General features: G+C 49.4%; 1 protein-coding gene across 1 annotated transcript; it reads right to left on the bottom strand.

Moving 5' to 3' along the window:
• Window positions 1-7,662: 7,662 nt before the first annotated feature.
• LOC147007918 (uncharacterized) lies at window positions 7,663-12,784 on the bottom strand. Its single transcript, XM_085866006.1, has 2 exons — window positions 11,256-12,784; window positions 7,663-9,224 (listed from the first exon to the last, which is right to left on the bottom strand). The coding sequence occupies exons 1-2, from the start codon at window positions 12,338-12,340 to the stop codon at window positions 8,615-8,617; spliced, it is 1,695 nt and encodes a 564-aa protein (XP_085722132.1). The 5' UTR covers window positions 12,341-12,784; the 3' UTR covers window positions 7,663-8,614.
• Between the last annotated feature and the right edge of the window lie 2,636 nt (window positions 12,785-15,420).

The raw sequence follows: 15,420 nt of genomic DNA, 5'->3' as shown, positions 1-15,420 counted from the left end.
TTCCCCATAACGTGTCCCTTTATAGTGCTGGTGTTCCCCCATAACGTGTCCCTTTCTAGTGCTGGTGTTTCCCCATAACGTGTCCCTTTCTAGTGCTGGTGTTCCCCCATAACGTGTCCCTTTCTAGTTCTGATGTTCCCCCATAACGTGTCCCTTTTAGTGCTGGTGTTCCCCCATAACGTGTCCCTTTTAGTGCTGGTGTTTCCCCATAACGTGTCCCTTTCTAGTTCTGATGTTCCCCATAACGTGTCCCTTTATAGTGCTGGTGTTCCCCCATAACGTGTCCCTTTCTAGTGCTGGTGTTTCCCCATAACGTGTCCCTTTCTAGTGCTGGTGTTCCCCCATAACGTGTCCCTTTCTAGTGCTAGTGTTCCCCCATAACGTGTCCCTTTCTAGTGCTGGTGTTCCCCCATAACGTGTCCCTTTCTAGTGCTGGTGTTCCCCCATAACGTGTCCCTTTCTAGTTCTGATGTTCCCCCATAACGTGTCCCTTTCTAGTTCTGATGTCCCCCATAACGTGTCCCTTTCTAGCGCTGGTGTTTCCCCATAACGTGTCCCTTTCTAGTTCTGATGTTCCCCATAACGTGTCCCTTTCTAGTGCTGGTGTTCCCCCATAACGTGTCCCTTTCTAGTTCTGATGTTCCCCATAACGTGTCCCTTTATAGTGCTGGTGTTCCCCCATAACGTGTCCCTTTCTAGTTCTGATGTTCCCCATAACGTGTCCCTTTATAGTGCTGGTGTTTCCCCATAACGTGTCCCTTTCTAGTGCTGGTGTTTCCCCATAACGTGTCCCTTTCTAGTGCTGGTGTTCCCCCATAACGTGTCCCTTTCTAGTGCTGGTGTTCCCCCATAACGTGTCCCTTTCTAGTGCTGGTGTTCCCCCATAACGTGTCCCTTTCTAGTGCTGGTGTTCCCCCATAACGTGTCCCTTTCTAGTTCTGATGTTCCCCATAACGTGTCCCTTTATAGTGCTGGTGTTCCCCCATAACGTGTCCCTTTCTAGTGCTGGTGTTTCCCCATAACGTGTCCCTTTCTAGTTCTGATGTTCCCCCATAACGTGTCCCTTTCTAGTGCTGGTGTTCCCCCATAACGTGTCCCTTTCGAGTACTGGTGTTCCCCCATAACGTGTCCCTTTCTCGCGCTGGTGTTCCCCCATAACGTGTCCCTTTCTAGTTCTGATGTTCCCCATAACGTGTCCCTTTCTAGCGCTGGTGTTCCCCCATAACGTGTCCCTTTCTAGTTCTGATGTTCCCCATAACGTGTCCCTTTATAGTGCTGGTGTTTCCCCATAACGTGTCCCTTTCTAGTGCTGGTGTTCCCCCATAACGTGTCCCTTTCTAGTGCTGGTGTTCCCCCATAACGTGTCCCTTTCTAGTGCTGGTGTTCCCCCATAACGTGTCCCTTTCTAGTGCTGGTGTTCCCCCATAACGTGTCCCTTTCTAGTGCTAGTGTTCCCCCATAACGTGTCCCTTTCTAGTGCTAGTGTTCCCCCATAACGTGTCCCTTTCTAGTGCTGGTGTTCCCCCATAACGTGTCCCTTTCTAGTTCTGATGTTCCCCATAACGTGTCCCTTTCTAGTGCTAGTGTTCCCCCATAACGTGTCCCTTTCTAGTTCTGATGTTCCCCATAACGTGTCCCTTTCTGGTGCTGGTGTTCCCCCATAACGTGTCCCTTTCTAGTGCTGGTGTTTCCCCATAACGTGTCCCTTTCTAGTGCTGGTGTTCCCCCATAACGTGTCCCTTTCTCGTGCTGGTGTTCCCCATGTGTCCCTTTCTCATGCTGGTGTTCCCCATGAGTCTCTTTCTCGTGCTGGCGTTCCCCATCATGAGTCCCTTTCTCGTGCTCATGGTGCCCATCATGTGTCCCTCTCTCGTGCTGATGTTCCCCATGAGTCTCTTTCTCGTTATGATGTTCCTCATGTGTCCCTTTTGAGTGCTGGTGTTCCTCATAACGTGTCCCTTTCTAGTGCAAATGGTCCCCATCATGTGTCCCTTTCTAGTGCTGGTGTTCCCCCATAACGTGTCCCTTTCTCGTGCTGGTGTTCCCCATAATGTGTCTCGTGCTGATCTGATCACGTGACAATCATTCTGGTCATTTCCTTCAACTTGACCAACCGCTGGTATCCAGCAGCCATTCTTGATCCAATCTGATGAGGATCGGTTCTGCACATGCCACGGAGCCAATGCGCGACATGATGTCTCAAGTTGTATTCATGGGACGGTGTAGCGTGGTACTTGTGCGTTTGGCATTGCTGGTAGTCGTGAAGTGGAACAGCATGGCTTTCATGCTGTTCTCCAGTTACGCAGGTGCAGGTTACCTGTTGTTGCCAACAACGTCGAACGTGCATCCGTCGAGATGCTTGTTGTGGTGGCACAGCCGCAAACATTCAAATTGTAATTGTTTTTTACTGTTATTGCTGATATTAATTGTATAATTAAAAATAATTGCAACATGACGAGTGTCATTCATTTATATAAATTATTCCAGGAGTATGATGTACACCTGCAGTGGGTCATCGTGATAGGTCGGGGATAGTTTTGCCCAGAAAGGTGACGCGGACGTGTAAGGCTTGTTGTAACCCACACTTGATGTGTGATCCTCGTTGCCTCTTGTTGTTTGTTGCATTACGTCACACTGCTCGTACTTTTTCAAAGACCTCTTGGCTCAACTATTTTTTTTCTTTCTTTCAATGAACGAAGAAAGCAAAAGCGTTTCAATCACACGAGGTGCACAAGAGTGGTGGAATTCCCTCTCCCCTCTCACTCTCATCCCTTCTCTTCCCAGATTCCCACCTTCAATCCATATCTCTCTCCACCGCTCCACCTCTACCATCTCCTTTTACCCCATTTGATTTTTCCCATCCCAACCCATGTTCGGCAGAAAACAATAGTTAGCCAAGAGGGGAGACAGGTAGACCTGTGAGGAGCCTCAATACGAGAGCTTCTGCGCCTCCCAGTGGAGTTGTGGGGGCTTCCCAGTTCAGGGAGGAGCTTCCCAGTTCACGGTGGGGCTTCCCAGTTCAGGGAAGAGCTTCCCAGTTCAGGGTGGGGCTTCCCAGTTCAGGGAGGGGCTTTCCAGTTCAGGGAGGAGCTTTCCACTTCACGGTGGGGCTTCCCAGTTCAGGGAGGAGCTTCCAGGTTCAGGGTGGGGCTTCCCAGTTCAAGATGGATTTGCCAGTTCAGGGTGGGGCTTCCCAGTTCAGGGAGGAGCTTCCCAGTTCAGGGAGGAGCTAACCCCGGTTCAGGGAGGGGCTAACCCCGGTTCAGGGAGGGGCTAACCCCAGTTCATGGAGGAGCTAACCCCAGTTCGGGGAGAGAGTTCAAAATCAAATCGCGCCATTTTGTTCACTCCGTGGAGCCTCTCTTGGAAGGTTCATGCTTTCTTACCCTCTCACAGGTTTATATAAACTCGAGTTTGATATCTCATTCCATTTTTCGGAGTCACTAACATGGTTTATGACTTGGTTGTGGAAGAAAATTAACGTATTTAAACAAAAATACATTTTCAGTGTAATCAAGGCCTGTAGTATTGTTGCGGGCCGGGGATCGGCTGCGAGCACGATCGCCAGGTCGAGCAGAAGGGTCGACTCTGCCGAACACCCGGAATTTAGATCGTATCTTTCGGAAAACTCCGAGGGTACAGGTCCCTTACCAGACCGTGAATCGTCAATAATTCCACCACGTGGTACAGGGTTATTTGCCAAGCTTCAAAATACCTAGAGACCACGTGGCGAGCTACCGAGTATTCACACCCTCGATGGCACTCGTACAGGACGAGCCGTATGCGTGCGTGACCCGAGCGGATGGTCACCGATATTCCGTCGGTCCCAAATGCACACCACTACGGCAACAATGGCCTTTCTAATTCCCCAACACGCACCGCGTTAAACCAATGAAGAAAACACAAAAACGAGCTGATACAACTATCTATAATTCCAGCAATGTGTGTGTGTGTGTGTGTGTGTGTGTGTGTGTGTGTGTGTGTGTGTGTGTGTGTGTGTGTGTGTGTGTGTGTGTGTGTGTGTGTGTCTCTGACTGCTGTTTCTCGACAACCACTGGTCCGATCTAATTGAAGCTTGCCAGGTATATTGCTGGGGACCTGAGGATGTGCCTTTTCAAGGTTTGATATAAATCAGACAAGTGGTTCCCAAGTTATGGCCATTTATTTACCAAACCAATGACAAGACACGTTGCTGCGTAGGCGTGGCTGCGTAGGTCGGTGCGCGGCCGGCCGACAATGACGTCTCGTGCCGTGCCAGTTGCGATGGGAATCGGTGCTTTAGTTACCGTGGCGGAGGAATGGCAATGGTCAATGGCAGCGAATGTCATGGCAAGCAAAGACAGGGAGGTGAACTTGATTTTAATTTGGATTTTAATTATATTAACTCTGTGTGTAAGTATCACAGCAGTTGTTACTTCAATGAAAGCGATAATTCATGGAATGCATGTGAACATTCCGTACGGGCACGCACCACTTCCGGATAGTGATGACTCAGTGTATTCTAATAATTTCTTGATTTCTTATGTGCATTTATTGATAAACACAATGCCCCAATCCAGTCGTCGTTTACGAGAGCGAAGGAACGGCCTGTGTGGTTGTTTGAAAGTTTTTTGTTTTTTTGGGGTTTGCACGTACAGCCACGCACGTACGGGCACGCGAGAGCGAAGGAACGGCCTGTGTGGTTGTCGTCTCTGGCTCGCGGTTTGAAAGTTTTTTTGAATTTTTTTTTGCACGTACGGCCACGCACGTACGGGCACGTAGTGGTTCAACAAATAGGGTATTTATTAACAGTAGGTGGGGAAGGAGGGAAGCACGTAAGGGCAGAGTTATCACGACTAATAAGAGATGCAAGGCAAATAATGTACAGCGAAGGCACTGAGCAATTTACGACTTAAAGATGGGCGCACCGACAGACACACACCCAGATACACAGAAGGACATGGACCTGTCCACCTCGTGTGGTTTGGCTGACACGAGCGAACCAGGCGCCAGCGAGAGGCGATGATAGAACCCGGCCCCAGCGAGAGGCAATGATAGAACCCGGCTCCAGCGAGAGGCGATGATTGAACACGGCCCCAGCGAGAGGCGATGATAGAACCAGGCCCCAGCGAGAGGCGATGATAGAACCAGGCTCAGCGAGAGGCAATGATAGAACCAGGCCCCAGCGAGAGGTGATGATAGAACTCGGCGCCAGCAAGCCGCGATCAGATTCCTGAGCTCCGTTCAGCGCTCATCCCGACAAGCGAAACTCTCTTGTTCCTCTCGCGCTCGTCTCGACAACCAAACCTCTCCTCCTCCCTCTCCACTTTCCCTCACTGGACGGATTGTGGCGTGCAAAATGCGCTCGTCGCCCTGTCATTGGCCAAAACGGGCGCCAAGGCCGTTGATTGGACCGGAGCGGGGGGGGGGGGCGTGACGGCCGTCGCTGCGGACCGCCCACCAAACAGGCAGAGGAAGATTATCCTGTGTGGGCTCTGCCCACGTACATACTGACACGCACGTAGGCAATGGCATCGGTCAGAGCGAGGTGAAGGTGAGGGTGATGCTGGTGTTGTTGTCGTTGATGTTGTTGGTGTAAAAATAAAAGAAAACCCTGATTATCAAAATAACTCCGCAGCGCATGAACATTTAATTACCCATTAAACAAGGGACGGAGAGCTATCTATCCACATTCACTTATCGAAATAACTGAGCTATAGGACCTGAATGTTTTGTGCTCATGGCTTCCAGATTCGCAACAATATTTTGGAGGGAAACCACTCTGTACTTCCCCTTCGACCCCTTGTTATTTTAATGCCATGAACAAACTTTGTGAGCTAAAAATCGTTCGAAGTGAGCTAAAAATCCAATGCCTTCGAATCCAGGGTGTGGGGTGCTCAATCATGCGCTGTGTGTGCCCAGGCTGATGACATGATTTCCAAACAGCCGGTGGAGCAAGTCGATGGTTTCACCTGCAGTGTGTGTTTGGTCACCATCTTGCATTAACCATGCAAGTCTGAATTGGTTTGGAGACAGCAGTCGAGCCAGATCAGCGTGAAATCGGCGTAAGACCTTCTTTAATACTAAGTTACGGACTATCCATGGTGAAAGCTCAGAGCAGACCCTTTTGAACTCGGGGGCCAAAATTACCTTTGTGTTGTGGATTCCGATCCCATATGTGTCTGCTCCAAGATAAGACGGCTGTCGTGCTTTCGTTACTCACTTGAAATGTTCCTTTGCACGAAATGTTATTGCCTCTGCCACTGAAGGTGGACGGAGGGATGTTTTCACCGCCCTCTGTCCGTCTGTGAGGAGGATATCTCAAAAGGTTATGGACCAGTTCGGACGAAACTTGGTGGACAGGTTGGCTGTGTGCCAAAGAGGAAATGATTCGATGTTGGTGAAAAAAGGTCAGCACAAAAGGAGAGCTGGTCATCACGACATGCGGGTAGCTCGAGCGCTTTTCCTGGCAACCATTTTATTATTCGCAGGTCATTGGGCACGTCCATGTTTTGTGGTGACCTTTGCTCTACGTTACCTGGACGGTTGAGAGAGGTGGATTTCGTCGGTTTGGTGAACGGACACGGCGACAGCGAGCGAGCCTCCACTACTCACTTTCTCCGATGCCATTTCGGGGCCGCGGCGACTTGAGGCCATGGGACACTTCTTCAGCAACCGCCGGAGAGACACGAGGGATTGTTAATCGGCTGGACTTCATTTGCACACGTCATTGTGTTTGAATGTGAGTGGGATTTCTTTTCTTCTTGTTTGGATGCCGATCATCGTAACCGCAACCCGAGAAAGGAAGCCATTCCGCAGGTGATTTATCCACCGGATCGTGCTTATCCGGGGGCTTCTCGCAACCGGGCCTTGAGGATTCTCCGTGGCACGGCACGCTTCCGTCCGAAGCCTTCGAACACGTCTCCACCGCAAGCCAAGCCCACATCCCCTCGTGCCAACCGGCTCAAGGATGAACCGTTTTGTGCGAGGCCGTGTCTCCACCTGGAACTGAGCTGTGCATCCTGTCGAGGCACAGTCAACGGTATTTCCTGACCCGACGATGTCCCTGGTCTATCTACAAAGTGGGGAAAGGAATATCCTGAGGTTGAGTGGGTCTGATGAGTGATTGGACAGACTCAGGATCTTCAGTTGTTTTGCTGATTCGTGGGCACGTATTCGGGTAGGGGTTAATGATCGTTGTTTCATGATTGCACCGTTACTTCTCATTGTATCCCCCGCCATGTATTTTCTCTCAAATACACTTTTAAACTACTTGGCCCCGGAGTGAATGCGGGTGGTTCTGATCACTACTCCAATTATACACGTCCGTTACAGGACGGATTGGATTTGGGTGATTCGTGCCCAGAACACGGTTATGCCGCCGACGCCGAGCAACTCCGCTCGGTCGTTGTTCGAGAATGGCTGTATGCACCGATCACCGCGGTGTATCAAATGACTCGGTGGTCTCAATGGGCACGGTACCGTGGTAGACAGGTCCGTAATCTTGACCAGGACACCTGGAAAGTGCTTTAACACGGTTCGCCGGGATTCGAGCCGGGCAACCAGAAAAAAAAACCCCGACGACTGCAGCAATATCAACAACAATCTCCTTCACCAGAACACCGACACGTAAACGATGAGGTTAGAATCTCCAAAATGCATGTCAGTAAAGTTTAATGGACAACGAGGAGGTACAGGACTTAGCTTAACCAACGAAAACTCGTCTCCATCCTCCCCTCTTCCTCAACAAAGTCAGTTCAAACCTCCTCTTTTTCCTCCAGCGTGGCAAGGTCCTCCCGGACCTCCGCAAACTCTCCCTCCTCCATTCCTTCCGCCGCATACCGGTGCACAAAGGCTCGGGTTGGCCTATCCGTGCGATTATACAATATGTTGGTGCTTTGTCCCACAAAGGAATCCCGACGAGGGGATGGTCTACGCCCTACGGCTTGAAGGATGAAAGGAAGTGTGACTCAGTTAACAAACAGTTAAGTTTATTAAAAATGGACAAAAGGGGGGAATTTGCAAAAAAAAACAAAAAACCCCAATAACACCCCGTGACGTGACATGTTTGTGTCATTTACACAAACTTTAATCTCTTACATTTACCTGCCTGTATTTCCCGCTCTTTTTCCCAGGTGTTGATCGACAAAATAAATTCGGTCAGATGCAGCTGAGGATGTTTGGAGATTTGGAGAGGTTTGGGAGGGTCCTCAACCTTTCTCTATATATCTCTACCCCTCACCACCTTTCTCTCCTCTCTCTCCATCCTTCCCCCTCTCTCACAACAAGCGATGGTGGAGATGATCCAGGTCACCAACTCGCAAGGAGGCTCTCAGTTGATTCTTTAAAATCCGCTCCCTCCCCCCAACCCCTGCAAAACCTCTTTGTACCATGCACGTTCCCACGCATGAGACACACCCAAATGAGACACCCCAACTCCACTCAATGAGACACCACAACTCCACTCAATGAGACACCACAACTCCACCCAATGAGACACTTCTTCTTGATTTAGAGGTTACTCGGTTTTCGGGTCCTCCATTGAAGACCGAGACCCCGCTGTCATTGCTTTGCAGGTTGCACAGAGAGAGAGAAGGCGTAGTCCTTGTCTCTGCTCCATTTGCTGACGTGGACGTTAATTTTTCTGGTCTTTGTACCTGTTTGAGCAGATGGTGATTGTGGTCATGGGACAGGTGCATTCCAGGTCGGCTCGGTGGAGGAATTCTTGAAGTCTCTGCACACGTTTCTTGGGTTTCTTTTCAGTACGCTCGCGTTCCCGAACACGCTTCTGCTGTATCTGTTGGGAACACTTGTGTATCTCGTTCATACACCGCTGTATCTGGTTCATATCCTGAAGAATCAGGAAGGTTTTGTGGCACAGCTGATCACCTTGCTGGATTATCTGTTTGATATCCAGGGATCTTTGCTCATTTTGCTGCTCCATCTCATCACACAGTTGGAACATTTTCTGGTGATTCTCATCAGCTTGCCGGTGGAGATCGATGAAATGCTTGTGCACCGCTTCACGTCGGATATGACGTGGCCGACGTTTGTGTTGGACTTCCTGGCAGAACGGTTTCTGTTCAGATTGTCGACTCTGTTGTGGTACGCGTGCGACTCCGCGCTGAACCGGATCGGGTTGGAGTCCGGATCCCAGGTGAACCGGATCGGATCGGCCAACTTGGGGGTGGTCCTCGGCTTGTTGGGTGGTGGACACCTGCGATCTCCTGGCTCCATCACCTGCACTGAAGCACCAACCGATGAAAAGGAGCGTAAGGCAAATGAAGATAATAAAATCCTCAACAAATCTCTCATCTGCATTCAAATTTTTTTTTTCTCTTTCCTCTGGTTTTACAAACATTTTATACTTATGATATGGTTTTATTTATTTATTTATTACACACAATGTCGAGGCTCGTATGAGAGCGAACACACAGAATGTATAACAAGGGGAGCAGGAGACAAGAGGGATGGGAGAGGGAAGCACAAAACAGTGGGGAACAGACACATGAGGATATCTGTGTGAGGGAGAGGGATGCGGCGAGGTACATGGGGTAAACAAGATGGACACTACATGGACTTTCAGGAAGGAAAGCAGGGAATTTGAGGGAGGTGGGTTTGGGATTGATTGACGGGGGTAGAAAAGATCGTGGTTTTTGATGGAGGAAGGTAAGAGATATTGGTGAACAGCAGTGGGATTGAATGAAGTGTGGGAGTTTATTCCAAAGGCGGAATAAAAGAGGAATCAAAGAGTGAAGGTCAGCAGTGATTCGTGATTTTGGTAGTTTTACCAGGAGGGAGGTTCTGGTGGACCTTGAGCGCCCTGCAGAAATCTGGTGGGGGGGAGGGCAAGCCCGGGGAGGAGACGGTAGAAGACAGAAAGACCACCGACCTGCCTGCGGTGAGAGAGTGAGAGACCCAAAGACTCAGCCTCACCGTGGGAGATGAAAATGATGCTAAATGCCCTGGTTTCCACAAGGTGAAGCCAAAAAAGGTGAGAGGCAGGAGCACCAGCCCAGAGAGGAGAGCAGTACTCCATCAGGCTGCGGATGAAAGCTTTATACGTGGTCAGGAGCTCAGGTGGGCCGAGGGAGGACTTTGTACGATGAGATGGAGGATCAGTTTCGATCGATTCGATTCGATTTCGGTGAAGATCCGGATCCAGATCCGGCAACTCGAATTTCTTCAGTGATTCGTCACCGTTGAGAGATCGTGTTTTTTTATTTTAATTTTTCAACCGGTTCTTCAGCATTAAGAGATGGATCCAAAATTATACATCGCATGACATTTCAAAAGGTTGAGGACGGATGATGACAAAACTCGGTGGACGAGTTGGTCAGGTGACAAGAACACGCGGATTCGATCTTGGTTCAGGTGTGGATCCAGATCCGGCCTATCAGTGGGACACAAAACGTGAACCGTTCCGCGTGGAAGTACGTACCGCTCACGCACGACCGAATGATCCCATCGAGCGTGAACATCGAAAACAAAGCGGTGCGACCGGATGTCATACTTCGGTACAAACAAGAGAAGGAAAGATGGCATTGTTAATTGAGGAGTCAGTACCCAGAGATTTTGGCAGAAATATCAGCAGCAATCAAGAAAACGATCAAACACAAGGTCATTCATAAAACACCTTTCACCTTCCACCGTCCATTCATCGCACACTTTAATCCCATTCACATAAAATAAAAGCTTTAAAATCTGGAGAAAAAAAAGAAAAAAAACAATTTGTTTTTTTCGGAAGTTTCCCGCCGTTGCTGCAGCGTCTTTTACAACACCTCATTTAACACGTTCCATGAGGTCTTCGTGCCGGTTGTTTGTGTCCTTTATGACATCCCAAAAAACAGTACGTTTCCTGTTTGGAATGTTTTTTCAATTTTGTTGGACCGCCAGACAGGCGGACGGAGTAAAAAAAAAAATTACCTTTCTCACGGCTGTGCATGATGCGCGATCGGGAGGACCGGTTTCATCGCTTATCGGCGAATGGTCAGCGACGGCGCAGACAGGAACGCACACCGACGACGAGGCTCCCAAGAACGTACCACGTTCAAACATCAAAAACAGTCAATATATCAATAAATAAAGACCCACCCACATCTCTCACCTGTGAATGGAGGGAATGGCCAATCAGCTCTCACCGAATCAACGAAACCCTTCGGCGGGAGGAGTGTGGGACGGGTCAATTGTTTAATTAATCCGAGCCACCTGTGTTTCGTTGATTGGGTGAGAGCAGATTGACACGCTGACATTTATTCGTGTTGGTAGTGGCTCACCTCTGTGCTCCTTTTCCTTTTCTTTCCCCGCCACGGTCATGGACCAACACGTCTCGGGGACGCTCCTGCCCTCTCGGACAGGATAACAACACCTTTTCCTCCACGTGCTGCTTCTTGCTGGTCTCACGTGCAGTCACGGACAAGTCCTGCGCAGAGTGAGTGTCCTCCTCTATGCGCTCGTGACGGATGGTGCAACCCGGTGGACATCCTACTCCTCCACTACTGCCGGTCACCTGTGCGTTCGAAGAGAGAGCGTCCGACGGTATCGGGACCAGCGGCAGGACGGGCCAGGACGACTCCAGGTGGGGCGTGACCCGCGAGTCCATCAGGGACTCCACCAACATCTTGGGCTCGTCGCTATCCATGCCGGTCCTTCCCGCAGCATCAAACGCGCCGCTGTGTGGACCGTCTGACATTTCAGCCGGGGTGTCCGCGTGGCATCGCTTGGGACCACATCCTTCGGGACGACGAACCACGTGCGTCCAAGTCATCAAATCCGGCACCACACTCGACGGTGAGAGATTGGTCGTGGCTGCAGTCAAACAGCTACTCACCCCAGAGCACGTCACAAATATTGTGGGCTCGGTCCATGAGGGCGGTCCACTCACCGGGTTGGTGAGGACCGGACTGGGTGGCGGCGTTCTTCGTGGAGCCATCGAGACTCTCCATCTGTGGTTTGGATCCTGGTTCTGCGACACGAGCGGCTCCTCAGACTTCACACACCTGGTGATGTCTCGGGACCCAGACGACCCGTTGGAGACACGACCTGGAGGTGGTGGTGATGTCGGTGAACGGTCTTCACGCTCACCCTCCAGGCCGGAACGGCCAAGAGAGGGTTCCACCCCGGACTCTAAACTTCCGTTCATATCCACGTCCTCCACTGGCGGTGACCTCCTCAACCATAACTTCTTCATCGCACGCGCCCTCCTCAACACCACCTCGACCCGGTCCCTGCCCTCGTAGTTCGCACAGGCTCGGCACACGGGCTCCGAGAAGGTCTCGAGCATCGCCCAGGACGCTCGTGGAAGGTCACACAAGGAGCAGCACCGACCACACGTGGCCGCCCTGAGCATCTGCTCCGCCATCTCAAAGCCTGAGCGCGAATTCCCCTCCGAACAACGATCAAATGGTCTCGGAAAGGACGCGCTCCGTCTCTCGACCACCGCAGCTGAAGATTCGTCGGGTCGGGGGGCTGGGGGGGGCAGGGGGGCGGAACGTGAAGCGAAATGAGTCAACAAACCGTCCGATCAATCGTCTCCGAAGAACTCAACGGTTTTGGAGCGTGCTCCGGAACTCAACGGTTTTGTCTTTTTGAACGTGCTCGATCGTGACGTCACGCGGTCGTTTCACTTCCGGGTTCCTCCTCGTGGATCCGGTTGGTGCGAACAACGCACGGTGTACTACCGGTATAATATGTGAATTATTTATAATAATATGAAAAAGACAAAAAGCCAAGAAACGAACGGACGACCGAACAAAACGGAACAACTGTAAGAGACGTTGAGAAATTCAAACACGGCGCCGGTTGAGAGCTCGATCGTATCGTCCATCATTTTGTTGGTCATTTTGGGGTTTTTGTCTCACGTATACATGTTCGTGTACACGTTGTCTACACAACGACTCTTCGTTTGTTAATATCTGTGCACACTTTGAACGGGACATTTAAGGTGTACATAAAGGTGTTTTTTTAAGCAAGGATGGTTTCACCAACGTCGCGTTATATTTATTTCCGGTCGTGACGTCGGCAATTGGCGGTGATATCACTTGATGAAAGTGAAATTTTAAACGTAATGGTTTGTGTTGTGACGTAATTTACTTGTTAATTGTGAAAAGATTTTTTTTATTTTTTTTCAAATGTTCACTTTAAATGAGAGTGGAAAATATGACAACTTGTTTGAATTTTATACACCGCCCAACGGCACAGTCGATAGGCAGTCGTTGCGCAGCTTTCGCTCTTTTGTTCTTGCATGCGGAAACTTGGCTGGCCAGGTCGTGATCATTTCTTGGAAGCACAGCTGTGCCACTGATGCTGTGCCCCTCCACCAGTACACTGGAACTCATTTTGCAAACCTCAAAAGGATGACAGGCTGAATCAACCCCACTTGGTGTTAATTCAATGGGTCACGGAGCTCAAACTCAGGGCCTCACAATCCCAAGCCAGCCAACCGAACCACTACGCCAACACCTGGCTGAGTGGACTCTCAAGTGGGAGACATAGATGGGAGGGGGGAGTGAAGGTGAGCGAGTAAAGAGGGGAAAAAGATAGAGGGGTAAGGAGTGGGGAGGGGGGGAGCAAGGTACCCGGTATTACACCCTCCCACCTTTACCCCTCCCTCCAGACTCACACCCGACCAATTCCCCTCCCTATTCCCTCCACCACCCTTTCCTTCCCTCTTCCCACCACATCCACCTCCCTCCAGACTCTCACCACACTCCTTCCCCCCCCCATCCACTCACCCCACACCTCTCTGGACTCCCACCCCTTCCCCTTCCTCCAGACACCCACGACCCCTTCCCCTCCCTCTTCCCACCCACCCCCCCTCTAGACACCCACCACCCCTCTCTGGACTCCCACCTATTCCCCTCCCTCATCCCAACCCCACCTCTTCCCACTCCATCGCCCTCCCTCCAGATTCCAACCTCTTCCCCACAACAGGTGGTGACTCGTGTTTATAAGTTATGAATTGTGAGGAAATGACTGTTTAAAACCCCAAATAAGGTGTATTGTGGTTAAAAAAAGAGAGATCCTATAAAGTTTCATCGTGATTAACCTTGGGAGCTCAGAGGAGTAACACAAACAAACACACAAACAAACAATTCCTCGTTCACTTTTAATGCAAGAAAAAAAAAGAATTTAAAAAACCCCCCAAATAAACAGCCAAACAAGGAAGGAGTGACACCACATTACGATTCCACAACACGGCACCACAATTCTCTTACAAATGAGCATCACAACTTTTGACGTTTTACTTTTGTTGTGGGATTGTGATGAAGCAACATGAGATGGCGTGATGCGAATCCATCCAGGGAGTCATGGAGATCCTGGCAGTCATGGATTCACTGGATCATGAGGTGTGGCGATGCCGGTACCTGTGCGGGAGGACGAAAGTCCGAGTCTTCAGGTCCTTGGTGCTTCCCGTCTTGCTCTATGGATGCGAGACTTGGACTCTGACTCGGGATCTGAGACAGAGACTTAATTCCTTTGGTACCAGGTCTTTTCGGAGAATCCTTGGCTATCGCTGGTCGGATTTTGTGTCCAACGAGCGGTTGCTGAGAGAGACTCGGATGAGATTTGTTACCTGCATGGTCCATGAGTGGAGGAGGCCAATGGGACGACCATGTGCCTCGTGGTTGATTAACATCTCAAGGACATGGGGATGGGCCAGGCATCTGCCTGGGGGATGGCCAGACGGAGGACCCTGGAGTACCGACGGAAAGTGGACGCAGCGACGCGCTGCTCCGGCGCACGCTCCCATACCTGACCTGACGCAAAAGACCCCCCAACATTGTTGATCTTGTAGATCCTTTAAGACTCGACTACACCATTTACGAGTTCACAAAAAGGAGCTGTTCTTTATTTTGGACCATTACAGCACTTTACATGAAAATGCTCAAATAAATGTTCAGTGTAAATTTTAAAAACAGCAATAACATTAACTCGCACAGATGTATTATAGTAAAATGAATGCACGACACATGTTTCAATTTAAATTTTTTATTTATTTATCAAACAATTTAAAAAAACAAACAATACAATTTCAAAAACCCTAAACCAAACAGTTAATTTATCCCAACAGCTCCAAATAACCCGAACCCCAACCGTCAGCCGAACAAACAGCTCAAAACCTGAGCACACGGACAAAACGGAATTTTATTTTACTTTTTTGAAAAACCTCCTCACACGACAACGGACATTATCAGGTGTCCACCCTGCCTGGGGTTTTAAAAAACATTTTAAATTTTAAAAAACAATGACACATGAGGACAATTATTTTAAAATACGAACAGCATTTACAAAAATATTGAAACAACAATATTAAATTATGACATAAATATATATATATATATATATATATATATATATATATATATATATATATATATATATATATATATATATATATATATATATATATATTTATAAACCAGTAATTTTACTCAACAT

Source organism: Eptatretus burgeri, chromosome 23, assembly GCF_056783735.1.
Source record: "Eptatretus burgeri isolate ZD-2024b chromosome 23, Ebu_testis_v1, whole genome shotgun sequence".
NCBI lineage: Eukaryota > Metazoa > Chordata > Myxini > Myxiniformes > Myxinidae > Eptatretus > Eptatretus burgeri.
Note: the sequence above shows the minus strand (reverse complement) of the source record. Positions and strands in the feature narration are given on the sequence as shown.

What these genes read in the sequence shown, in the direction of transcription:
- LOC147007918 (XM_085866006.1), bottom strand. Translation starts at nt 12,340, where the DNA reads ATGGCGGAGCAGATGCTCAGGGCGGCCACGTGTGGTCGGTGCTGCTCC. An exon ending in AAAGGAAAAGGAGCACAGAG is followed by an intron (nt 9,225 to 11,255) that starts GTGAGCCACTAC and finishes TTGGTGCTTCAG; the next exon opens with TGCAGGTGATGGAGCCAGGA.